This window comes from Acinonyx jubatus, chromosome B4, assembly GCF_027475565.1.
Source record: "Acinonyx jubatus isolate Ajub_Pintada_27869175 chromosome B4, VMU_Ajub_asm_v1.0, whole genome shotgun sequence".
Lineage (NCBI taxonomy): Eukaryota > Metazoa > Chordata > Mammalia > Carnivora > Felidae > Acinonyx > Acinonyx jubatus.
Genome location: NC_069387.1, coordinates 66,593,064 through 66,606,437, shown reverse-complemented (window position 1 = coordinate 66,606,437; position 13,374 = coordinate 66,593,064). Strand labels below are relative to the sequence as shown.

Sequence of the window (13,374 nt, the reverse complement as noted above, 5' to 3'; positions counted from 1 at the left end):
AATTCCAACTCAGTCTGACTTTACAGCCAGTGTTTAACAGATTCCAGACAGCCAAATAGTTCACAAAGTCATATCTATCTGTGCATCTCCAGAATCCACTATGGTGCCTAGAATGTGCACCATAGAGAAAGATTAATTGAAGGTGGCTGACGTTACTTTTTAAAAATTTGGATATAAGTCCAAACTCCATTCATATTTATTTACTCTCTTAAATTTTTGTTTCTATCATAGGCGCATACTTTCAAAATCTGGAGCAAATACTTACCATCTTGTTAAAAGTTTTTCTATAAATAACATTTCCCCCCACTGTGAGACAGTACCAAAATTTCAGTTGCCCATTTTATCATCGATTCATGCTGGCATGATGCCGAGATGCAAACCTTTCGCTAACAAATAAGAATATTTTTCAATGACTTCCCCAAACTGAAAGATGCTATTATTTGGCATGATTTAAAAGGCCCTTCATGAGCTAGAAAAGTGTCATACTGGGCTGTGTATCAGAAATATCTGCGTGCTCGAAACACTGAAGATGTTCTTGACCCTCATTCTAGACCAGTGGCTCTTGAACTTGAAGGCACATTGGAATTACCTAGAGATATTTATAATATCAATATCTGGGCTCCATCCCAGACTTCACAGAACTTAAATCAGAATCCCTGGCAATGAGGTCCTGAGATCCATATATTTGAAAATTCTCTAGGAGCTTCTAGGCTGTGGCCAGATTGAGAGTTCCACTCCATGCTTACTAAAATAGAATTGTAAATGATACAACCCCAGGAGATACATTCTTTAAGCTCTACATGTCATCAGTACACAGCCACAATTGAAAAACACTTAACTAAATAACCCCCCATACTCCATTTATTACTTAGATCATAAGAATTTCTTGTGCAGTTATCTGAATAAAACAAGTCATATTATACCTTAGTACCTTTTGCCTGGAACGCCTACTCCTGCTTTTTTATTATTTTTTTGTTTTATTTTCTCAAACTTCCTGCTTATCCTTAAGATATAATTCCAGAATCCCCCCCTCTATGAAGGAAGTCCTGACAACTTACAGCTCAGTTAATTACTTGTTCCTTTGTGCTCTTATCACTATACATTGATTGCCTACTGAAACTGACAAAATATGAGTACTGGTTTGTGTAATCCTATTTGTCATGGCAAAATGTGTGCCTTCTGGAGGGTAAAATTCACATTTATTCACGCACATTCCCCCAAATTCACTACTAGAGCAATTGCTGACATAGAGCAACTACAATATGCCAAGCCCTGTTGTATGCTATTTGTGTGGATTATTTCATTTCACCCTTAATACAACCCTATAAGGTAGGCATTATTTTTTCTCATCACAATTTTCTTAAGTGAAAACTGAGCCCCCAAAAGTAAACCTTGATCAGCACCACACAGCTATGAAGCAGTTGCACCAGTTTGGTATTTGGAAAACATTCAATAAATTATTGCCAGATGCCTGAATAAATGAGTAAAGAATAAAGAAAATTTTCCCTGGGGAATTATCATAACAATTACAGTATCAAAATAATTGGGAAAATGTAATTCATTGTCTAAACACCATTTTTAGACAATTTTTAGACATTTTTTCAGATAAGCCTGCATTTTAACAAATGCAATGAGGAAATAAGGTAAAGATCCATAGATCAAACATCTAAGAAATTTATAAGTTAGGTCTGACTATATATCACATCATGCAGAGAAACATGTTTTCTTTCCTTTTTTTACTTTCAGAGAAGTATGAGTAGAGCATGTTTCATAATCTCTCTCAGATAATAGTGTATAGCCAGAGAATAACATTTTTATTTGCCCAAAGACTACTGTATTTCCATGGATGCTGGCACGGTTGAAGCCATCATTCAGCCATCCACCTCAGTCAACAATGCAACTGTCACAGGACCCAGAATTAACTGGCACTCAAGACAGGATATGATATAAATACATCTATTTAACTGAGTTAAAGTTGATGCTCTCCAAGTTATTTACAGTTGAAAGTATCCATCCCATATTTACCTTTCACAATGTAAACAGACACTGTGTCAGTCCTTGCCAATAACTGAATTGTTTCTAACTTGCATTCCAACTCTGGCACTACCTGGCATGGGCTGTGCGCCTGGGTGGCATGCATTTGCTTCTTGTATGACCCTGTAGACATTTCTAATGGTCCCTAGGCTTCAGTTTCCTTATCTGTAAACCAGGAATAGTAATAGGACCTATGTCAGACAGTCAAAAAGATTAAATGAGATAATCAACCCACACAAAAGTCTAAGCACAAGGCAGCATACTGTTCATACCACAAAAGGTCTGCTCCCATTCCCATCTTCTCTGAAACAACAGTAATGAACCCACACTCACATGCGTACAACAGAGTGAATGCACCACTGTAAGGGTAGTATAAACACACACACACACACACAGACACACACATTTAACAAATATGTGGTCTTTTGTTTCTCTAGAAGCTTCCAAGTTAAAAGTTACAACATTAAGAGGAAAAAACCATTAAAAAGAAAAGACAGGAGATAACTGAAATCATATGAAAGGGGATGATTTTCTGCTCAAACATAATTGCTTTGGGGAAGGAAAAGTCTGGTGATGGTGGTTAGCAGTGGTGACGGTTACTGTTATTTAAAATTTGAGGTCAAGTTTTGGGCTGAGACCATCGGAAGTTCTCTAACAATAATGAATTCAGTAATGTTAAAGAGGTCTGGGATATCGCAAGAAAAAAATGCTTACAACGTATTAAGCAGCCCGGGGGAAAAGAGGACAGAATAGAAGGGATCAGGCTTTAGGTTTTTCTGTCATGATCTTTCTCCATGTGTATGTTGTGACACATTGATATAGCAGATTAAAAGGATCAGTAACAAGTATCTGGTTTGTTGTGAAAAAGTAGTTGGATATTGAACTTTAGGCAAATTTTGACCAAAACCAGGAAGCCATGAGTCTGAAGAGTTGAACTGAGCCCAGCCCACTGAGGGAGGTGGCAGGTTTGAGTTCCAGGTCATAGTCACCAGGGACCATATAGAACAACTGTCCGAGAAGATGAACAAGGTTTCAACAATAGGATTTCTACTCCATGAACACCATTACCGGATTAGGAGTTGGAGGGGGAACAAACTGCAGGTCCCAGGTGAATGTCTTGGCCCACTTTCATGTCACACAAGAGTAATGAACAGATCTCCTAAGAGAAGACCCCTCATCCTGTGCCCACATTTTCAAGGCGGGAATATGTAAGGCCTATGGAATTCCATCCCCCACGATTCTTCTTCCAAAACTATACTTGACAATGTCTGCTGTTCCTGATGGCCCCATCATTTTGCTTTATTTTGATTTTTTAGTAACTAAGATGAAGTATTTAAGCCTCTTTAAGTACGTGTTAGAGTTGCATGTAATCGAGGAGAGAGATTTAGGATTTAAAGCCAAATAGCTCTGGATTCATTTCTCACTTAGATTGAGTTCTTATCTTGACCACTTACTGCGTGACTTCCTACAAGTACAGAATCTTGCTCTGAGCCTCAGCTTCCTCATTTAACAGATGAGAAGATAAAAGCTAACTTCAGCCTTGGCATGAGGCTAAGATATCATGTGTCTAACGTACTTGGCACTGAGCCTGGTACACAGCAGGTGCTCAAGAGATAATATTATTTTATTATTATTAAACCCAGTGACACATGCAGCCATATGTACTTTGAAAGGTTTATAGGAGGGCACACTCTACTTTCAATACATAGGTATGAAAAACAAAAGGGAGGATAGATATTTGAAGCAAAAATAAAACCAGGTATCGGAAGCTGGGGCCATCTGCTCATCTAAGTACGTAAGTGGGGGGGTAGGAGGGAAGGGGATGGTTAAAGAACAAACTAGTATTTTTGCCTACTTTCAGACATCCCCTATTATCTTCCATTTTAGGCATCTGTTTTAACTGAGCTACCTACAATCATCAAGATGATGTAAAGTCACCTGTAACTTTATTTACAAATAATAAACAGTACAAAATTCTCTGAAAATGGAGCTGTTCCCCCAAACATAAGTCAACCCCTCAATCTTCTATTCCCACTCAAACTAAAAGCCAAAACACAAGATGTCTGTACAGAGCACCTGTCCTATGACTATTTCTTACTAAACAGAACCTGAGACTTTGATGAATCCGAGACTAGAAGAAAGAGAATGGGAGTTGAGAAAGGAACAGGATTCCATGGAGTAGAAAGTAATGTGAAAGAACACATCTAAACATTAAGCCCATGCAAACACAAGAACACAGAAAGTGGATTTTCACTGGTAGAAAGTCAGGTAACAGAAGTAATAGGATTATTAGAACAGGCACGAAAAACAGGGGCTGTGGATGATCCTAAAAAGCAACATTCAAATCTAAGGCAAGAAAATGATGTCTTTGATTTTTGGAGATAATAGGTATAATGGCATCCAGAATGGGTACGTTTCACTTTACATAGTTACCATGACTCATCTTGCTATAGAGGGCCAAAGACAGAAGCTGTTTTTAGGTATTGAAGTATTAACAACTAACAAATTTTGAAGAAAGAAAACTGAAGTGCAGGATTTAAAGGCTTAAACTCCTGTACCAATCTACCAATAAAGAAAGAAAGAAAGAAGAAGAAAGTATGCCTGTATCAAAAACAGTACAACTGAAAACTCTAGGCCCTAAGTCCCTATCTGAAACTCTTAGAGCCAGAAGTATTCAGAAACTCATACTTTTTCATATTTAAGAAAGTTAATAATAATGCATATAATTCCATAAACTCATTAAGATTGGGGCCAGCACCCTGTATTCAAATGTGCTCTTTTCTGCCATGAAACATACACACACTCACACTCAGAATATGTGTGAGAAATAAAGACTGTATTAAGCATCAAAGTAGTTGGGGTCAGATTTTGTACTAAATCAGTTATAAAAAAATTCTTTGGGTTTTCCAAGTTCTTTGGATTTCAGAGTTACAAGAAATGGTTTGGGAATCTGAATTTAGTTTGTCTCCTAAAGGTAAATGTGAACAGTACCTAGATTGAAATTTTGCTGTTCCTTTTCACCACCTCTGGAGTATCAAAATGTTTTAAAAATCCAACTTTTAAAAATATAATTTGACATCAAACATTATCTACTTTCCCCCATGGCAAATTATATCAGTAGATCATTTCTTCCCTATAGAATACAATAATTAAAATCACTATGTACTGGCCACAATTATTCACACAAGAAATATCTGTTCACTACATGATAAGACATGGCGTTCTCTTGATTCTCCTGAACTTACAACTAGTCCCTGGTTATCCATCCTGAGGAAGGAATTACCAAGCAAACCTTGTCACGTACCTGGTGTGCCCTCTGATGTCTTTATCCCCATTCTACAGCAGTACTGAGCAATCCCATAGTCAGCAATCTTTGCGATGATGGCAGCATTGGGGTACAGGGTGAAGAGCAGCACATTGTGGGGCTTCAAGTCACGGTATATGATCATGGCTGAGTGGAGGTATCTGCCAGAAAACACACAGGCAGAGTCATTAAAATGTGATTATATTATTACAATTTTTGTCATGATTTCATTAAATATGTACGTACCTCTATTATCCAAAGCATCAAAAATTCTGTGCTAAGTTTGACCCCTCAAAGTGAAGAGATATCATAGAAGGGAACGAAAACATGCAAGCCAAATATTACAAAATGAGCTTGTGCTTTTAAAACCAAACAACAAACCAACAAAAAAACAGGTCAATCCTGATACGTGAGTGATTTAAACTTTAAGGTACAACCAGTTCAAGCAAAGTACCAGTTTTTGGTGAGTTTTCTTTCATATGCTTAATAATTACTGAAAAGGAATTCTGAATTCTCTCAAAGGTCATATGACTATTTTAATTAGTTTAAAATGTAAATATGTTAAATGTGAGTTGATAGTATTTTGCTGTAACTCCCATTTACTTACTAGTTCTGATTTTGTTAAAACCATATAGAAGTTTATCTTAGCTTCTAAAATTCTCTCTATTCCATTTCTCTTTTGATATTTATTTTTCTCTGACTAAATGTTTCCTAATTTGGGGGAAAATATTTTCACCGTTTTCAATAATAACAAATCAACATAAGAAACTTTTCTAGCTATCCATATCATATTCTGTTCAAAGATGCAATTTACTTTCAACCCAATTCTATTATGAATTAAGGCTAACAAAGAACATTTTGGACCCAGAGTTGGAACGAGTAAAACAATGTCTTGGTGATATCGGATGATGTTAAAGTCATCTCCTTCAGAGACTGATCCAATCAAATATAAGTGCTAGAGTTGGACACTGCAGGTAAAGATTAAAAAACAATGAAGTTTTAATCTGAACCAGGTCATGTCTATTCTGGCAACACAGCAAGAGAGCTATCCTGTGCTCCAACAAGTAAAGTAATTCCATCACCACCTTTCCTTACATATTCACAAAGTTCAGATTCCCCCGCACCCCCAGCTCAGTCTTCCCTGCTCCATGATGTCAAATTTGCTATAGGTCTCCACGTGATCTCCCAGGCAAATTATGACCTACCTTGAAAGGACAATTTTTTACAGAACTTAACAGAGGTAAATTTAACTCCTTTCTTTGTTGGCAGCTTTTGGTTTGGGTTCACACTGTATCAATAAATATTTACTCCATTACCTAATACGAATCACTGCTAGAGGGATTATGAGCAGAGTGGCAGCGATACTCTAAACTTTCCATTGCATGATGGCCTGAAGTGTATGTATCATTTAATTGCATCAGCTACTGCACAAGTTTCTTTCTCTTCCAGGATGTAGTCAGGACATTTGACGTTAGGCCTACTCATTTCGCTCTACATATTTTTGGCTGAAAAATAAGATAAACGTACTAATGAAGTTGACCTTAACAATAAGTAATGGACTCGAGAGAAAATTTACTAAGGGCTTACTGAAAGGCCATTAGCTACCCTTGCCCTGTTGAAGAGAAAAGCTGGGAGATTAAGAAGAAAAAAGTTAAAGCCAAGTCATGCATAATTGAATAGCATCCAAATCCTTCCTAATGCATGCCTCTTTCAGAATATTTATAGAACATAGACTCTCTCAGAATACTTCTCAAAGGTTAAAAAAATACTTAAACTTAATTTGAAATAATGTCTGTGGGAGGGAAAGATTAACTGGGTTAGTTAAAATGTTCAATTATAGAATTTAATCTTAAAAAGTACAGTTTTAATAGCTTCTAATACACTAGCAAAATAGCTTTTGATATATTAACAAGTGCAGATCTTGCCTTACTGAAAATAATTCAGCTGTAATTTATGCATTATGTGACAATGAACATTGTCAAATATTTTATTAAAATAAACTGGTCCAAACTCAGTTAGTCATTCTTTAATTGTGATTATCATCCGGGTTGCTAAGAAACTCCTTTCTTTATAATTGAAAGTAAACTTTATCTCATCCTAAATAGAATTAGTCTAAAAAATGAGATGCATTCATTCACATAACAAATCTGTATTGGGTGTCTATGAGGGCCAGTCACTAGGGGATATAATAATATCCTTATATCTTATATATCTCTTATATCCTTATATCTCTACTCCTGAGCAGTCGCAATCTAGAAGGAGAGACAGGTTATCAAACAAGATTGCAGAACTGCAGTGGGTACCAAATGCTAGAAAAGCCAGAGAGAGAAAAAGAGAGCTAAAGATAGCAAAGCAGACTCTCCCACTACACTGCAAGTTTTCAACCTTGATAAGATAATACACATAAGGTCTGCCTTTTCCTCTCCAGCACCTAACACAGAGCCCTGCATACAGCCAACCCAAGAAACTTGTGCCAGAGAGACCATCTATTCAGAGCTTCATCGTGGAGACCGTATGTGAGCAAATTCTACAGGAAAATGAATTCTCTAGGCAGACAAGTGTGTGAAAAGAGGAATGACAAATGAAAGAAAGACATGGATGTCCAGGAAAAGTCAAGACCCTCAGAATGATCAGAATGTAGAGTGAGGGCAGTGGAAAGGCAAGAGGCATACACACAGAGTTCTGAGGCTCTGCCAAGTAGTTTGCATGTATTTCACAAAGAACTTGGAACTCCCAGGGAATTTCAAGCATAATTAGATTTTTATTTTAGCATAAATATTCTGATAATTCCCTGGAGGTACTGGACCGAGGCAGCAGTAGTGGCATAAAGATAAATGAAATGATAATGTGAAATAAATGAAAAAGATAATATGAAATAGTCAAAGACCTGGTGGCCAAATGGATACTTACTTTTGGGACGAGAGGGGTAGCCTAGATGTGACTACAGGGATTGCCGTCAGCAAGTGGAAGACACAAGGGAAGGAACAGATTCATGGCGGGAGGAAGTAGCAGAGAGAATAAACTCAATTTTGTAAATAATGAAACAAAGAAACTTATGGAAAATACAAGTGACCATATCTTCATAGGTAACTGAGAATTACGATAAATAGCTCTAGGGAGAAGACTGAATTAGGAATGAAAGCTAAGAGTGTAGGCAATACTGTAAGAGATAGAATATGTAATGTGAAAAAAGTTTTGTATATCTTTCTAAACAGCTCCATCATTTAAGGGACTCCAGAGGAGTGTGACATTATTGTCTCTTTCTACCTCTGTATTTACAGTTCTATGCTGAAACTTGAGGAAACAAACATTAATGCTCAGTTTTTAAAAATATACTTAGTGCTGGTAGAAGACTGAAAGCTACCGAAATCTACTAGCTTCTTGAGGCACAAGATCCAGAAAGCTGTCTTGGCATTAGGCTGAGAAGAAATCAGGTGAATTAAAGCAAAATATGCTGAGATTTCATTTACTTCATCAGAAACTGCAGGAGTTGTTAAAGTAGGTCTCAGAGAACCAGAATAAGCTACCTTAGAGGTGAGGTCTTTCACATGGTGGTGAATGAAAGATAGAAATTCATTTTATAAATAAGCATTCTGGGAATTATGTGCAAGAATTAGGGGAAAACTAAGATCTGGACTTAGGAAAGTGACTGATCCCGCTCTGAAATACACCAGACGTTGTTGCCTGTTATCTGGATTAATTTAACACATGGTTCCCCCTGGTGTTCAAAAGCAGATATACCAACCCAAATCCAAACCTCCGCAATACTGTTTCATTAATAATCTGTATGATTTTCGGCAGTTTCCAGAGTCTTTCCAAAAAGGAAAACCTATTTATTTTATGTGTCTTTTATAGTCTCTATACACTATTAAGTTGTATCTTCCTGGTTTGGTCTTATTTGTTTGTGAGCAGTGTTTCTTTGTGTTCCTTGCCATCTATTCCATTCACATTTCTGGACACTGCCTGAGAGGAATAGTCACCGTATTTCAGAAGGGAAGGAAAGGAAAGAAATTTGCATTCACTGTGTGGTTATATGTGCCAGGTACTGTATTCTTCCCTCTCTCCTATCTCCATCTCTCTCTACTGCCCACACATATTTACTGGGGGTTCACCATTCCAGATGCCAGGGATATGAAGGTGAACAAGATGGCAAGTCCTATCACGGCCCTTAGATTCCCAGCAGCAGAGACAGATAATGAACAAACTCTTTAAATGAAAATATAAAGAACAGCAGGCAGTGATCAGTGCTACAGGTGCCAGAGAGACATAAGGTGGACAGGGACATCCCCTCTGAGAGGAGACCTGAAAGAAATGAGAAGTGAGCCAAGAGGATATCTGGGGGGCGGGCTCTCCTGGTCCAGAGAAGAGCTGGTATAAAGCCCCGGGCACATCCGAGAAACTTCAGAGAAGCAAGTGGCTGAGCACAGTGACTGAAGAGTGAGATAGGAGAGGGTTGAAAACAGGACAAAGACTTGAGCCAACTTCCACATAGAAAAGCCCCCTGGCCACTGCCATGTGAAGAGGAATACGGGGCAAAGGTGAGAGCAAGTGGGCTGGTTAGACAAGGAGCCATGACAGCGGCTCAGACACTGCGGGTCGGCAGAGAGGCTGTGAGGAGTAGCTTCATGAAGATAGGTTTTGATGGCACTGCTGAAAGTATTTGCTGAAGGATTAGGTGTGGGATGTGAGAGAGTGGAAGGAAGGAAGGACGACTCCAAGGTGAAATAAGTGTGTGACTGGAGACGGGGACAGTGGTGGAGAAGGAAATCCAGACTTTAATCTGGGATGTCTCCAATTATCACAAAGTCCTTGAAATGTCACGCACTGTATTAGTCACAGTTTACAGACTCTGACAGATGAGTTTCGGAGGTATAAAATCACAGGTATGTGTGTGGAGCAATGACTTCTCCTAGTCCCTATGTCTCCCAAGACCATGGCCCTTCCGCTCTTTGGTGCTGCCTTCCCGGCACTCTGTCATGGTACCAGCTGGCTGCAGGATTGGGTATGCCTTGGACACAGAAAATCACTTCAGTCCCCTTCAGAAATATGGACCAATCTTTCCTTATTAGAATTGTCCATGATACCTGACACTTTCCTTGGCACTTTCAAATTTAACCTGTATTTTTATAGGGCAAGGAGGTCACTACAGTTTTAAGAAAATGAGCTCTGGAACAGGTTTCCTGGGCCCAAATTCTTTTTTTTTTTAATTTAATTTTATTTATTTTGAGAGAAAAAGAAAGTGCAAGTTGAGGAGGGGCAGAGAAAGAATTCCAAGCAGGCTCTGCACTGTCAGCGTAGAGTCCGATGCGGGGCCCGAACCCACGAACCATGAGATATGACCTGAGCCAAAATCAAGAATTGGACGCTTCACCGACTGAGCCACCCAGGTGCCCCCCAAATTCTACTCAACTAACTATGACGTTCTGCATGGTCCTCCTACTCTTATTTTATGGAATTACAAAATCTGTTCAGGGAAATGGTAGTTTTTCCCTCAAGTTGTTTGTGAAATGTTACTGGGACATGATATTACTAGAAAGTGCTATTCTCCAAGCCCTGGGAGGAAGTTGAGGCTCACTCTTGTCACACGCAGAGTAGAAAACCATATGACCTAATTAATTACCTCAAGCCATCAGCCACATGGAGTGCAATCCTGTGCTGTAGGGTTCTGGTGAGACTGGCTTTGTCCTGCTGAAGCAAGCGGTCCAGTGAACCCTTGGAGGCTAACTCCATCACCAACATGCGAGGACGAATCCCAGCCGCCAGCAAAGATATTAAGCTGGGGTGGTGGAGGTGGCAAAGGACCACCAGCTCCTACAAAGGGAAAAAACCATTTAAGAGTACTGTAGCCCCAGTACCTCCTTCCTTAAGTGTCTCAACACTTTGAGTGTGGTTTTCTCTGGGTAACTGGATTATAGCAAATGTTCCATTTCTTCTTTAATCTTTTTTGTATCTTCCACATATTCAGGAATAAACGACTGGTTTTAAAAACGTATTCTGAATGAAAATGTTAAGTTCTATCTTTCCTTATTGCTTTGCGTTTTTCAGAACATTTAATGCAGGGTCAGTACCCCTGCTGTGGTCACACGATCAGGTCACGTCAATCTTATCTAATGAATCCTAGTTAGCCACAGAGTCCTTCTCAGGCCACGATTCTGAGCAGCTGCTACTAATCAACTGCAATGGGCATGTGAGGTACCACCTGCCTATCATTTCTGGTTTAATGACTAGAAAAGCTTACTGAGGGTGTCTAAGCCCATGGGAATACATGGTATCCCTCCTCTTGAAACTTCTCTAATAACTTTCAGTTACTTTTGAATTAAAACCCTGTGTACTCACACAGCCTCCATGGCCTGACCTGATCTGGTCCCGGCCCATCACTCAAAACCCATCTCCTTCTGTGTCTTCTCCTCTTCATGCGGCACCCTTCTGCCACACTGGTGTTCATTCAATTCACCGCACATGCCCAGCTCCTTCATTCCAGCCACTGGGCCTTTGCCCCTGCTGATCTCTATGCTCTGAAACCCCTTCACCTTTCTGAAGGCTTCTCATCATTCTGATCTTAGCTCAAATACTCTTACTTTCTGAGAGTAACCTGCCTTGAAACACCCTCGCTAAAGCAATCCCCAGCTGCAAGAATCTCTCTCCAAAAAGTCAAAGATACCATTTTAGCTTGAATAGAGAGGTCTCCATTCTGATGTAATCCTCTCCCTAGACCACATCCTGTGAGACTTTACAATCTCCTTTATATGTGGTTTGTGAATTCCATATATACTTTATTCTGCATATTTCACTTTACTCTGAAGCCCTAATTTAGTTGAAATTTATAGTTCATGTGATATTAAATTGATTCATGTTATAAACTGTGATTTCTGTCTGCAGAACCTCTGCTTCTTAAAAACCAGCTTCAAAGATGGGGAGTATCAGTGCCAACTGCATTTGTCAGGAAAGTGCAGTGTGGAGAATTCTGCAAGCTGAAGAAGAAAGGCTGAATACCCTGAGCGGGGATTTTCCAAGAACAAAAGCTTCAGACTGCAATCATATTTCCTCAGTGGATAAAAACCTTTTTTTTTTTTTTTTTTTTTTTTTTTTGCCTCTGTCTGATTATCCCAGTTGGTTAAAACTGATGAGAACCAGTCAAGTTAGGTCCATTTTCTTTCATAGGCACAGACAGAAGCTGAATCCAAATTTTCCATCCTAGAAAAGCAGCTCACTGATTTCAAAGAGAAAGGAGCAGGAGACTGTAATAGATCAGCCCCAGTTCATGACCACTGGTAGAATGACCCTCAGAATGTGGCCCTGAACACTGCAGTGCTTTCCTTTTCTTTCTTTCTTTTTTTTTTTAAAGAAGCATATTATGTACGCTCTACTCTTACTATTTCTTCTATCATTTCCTTGGTTCCCCTAGCTGCCTACACACTACTCAGTCCTGTATACATTCTTAATGTTTTGATTTCCAACAGGGTTCCCTGAGCACACTGAATGAAATTTGGAACATACATTGAAGACTAATGGCCAAGGCTGAAAAATCAATTTATACAACCAATTGCCTACAGATTGAAAGAGACTGTGCCCAGATTTGGTTCATAGACTTGCTTCTATATATAAAATGTTTATTAACTTATTTGTAAAGCCACAGTGTAGCTTTTAGTATTACTAATAAAATTACTCCAGGATATTTTACACAGACATGGAATTATTTTCATAATCCATAATTAATGTATTGTAACTGGTTTTGTTTTGTTTTGTTTTTTTTAGTTTGCACATGTCATTTAGTTTTAGATTTAGGCACAAATTATTTTCTTTAAGTAAGAATGAATAGATTCAAAAACATAGTTGAGTTCTGGCATAAGATTACAGAATTTGAATTGGATTTTACCACTCTTCTTACCCTCTCTCTCTCTCATTCCTACTGTCAGGAAGGACTCAGAAAACAGAGTAAATCCTCATTGGTACTCAAAACCAGACAGGGTACTGGAATGACCACTGTTTGCTTTGCATCCAATATCCACTCACTTTTCTTTCCTCCTAAGGGTACT

At 38.7% G+C, this 13,374-nt stretch overlaps 1 protein-coding gene across 4 annotated transcripts in view; it reads right to left on the bottom strand.

Moving 5' to 3' along the window:
* Positions 1-13,374, bottom strand: part of LRRK2 (leucine rich repeat kinase 2) — a 137,299-nt gene that overhangs the window by 25,625 nt on the left and 98,300 nt on the right. For 3 of the 4 annotated variants that reach the window (XM_027035906.2, XM_053226127.1, XM_053226126.1), the window contains 2 exons: positions 10,959-11,149; positions 5,339-5,499 (listed from right to left, as the gene is read on the bottom strand). In XM_027035906.2, the coding sequence (XP_026891707.2) occupies positions 5,339-5,499; positions 10,959-11,149 (352 nt within the window). Of the gene's footprint in view, positions 1-5,338; positions 5,500-6,658; positions 6,844-10,958; positions 11,150-13,374 lie in introns of those variants that run through there. The other variant, XM_053226128.1, reaches the window with a different exon arrangement.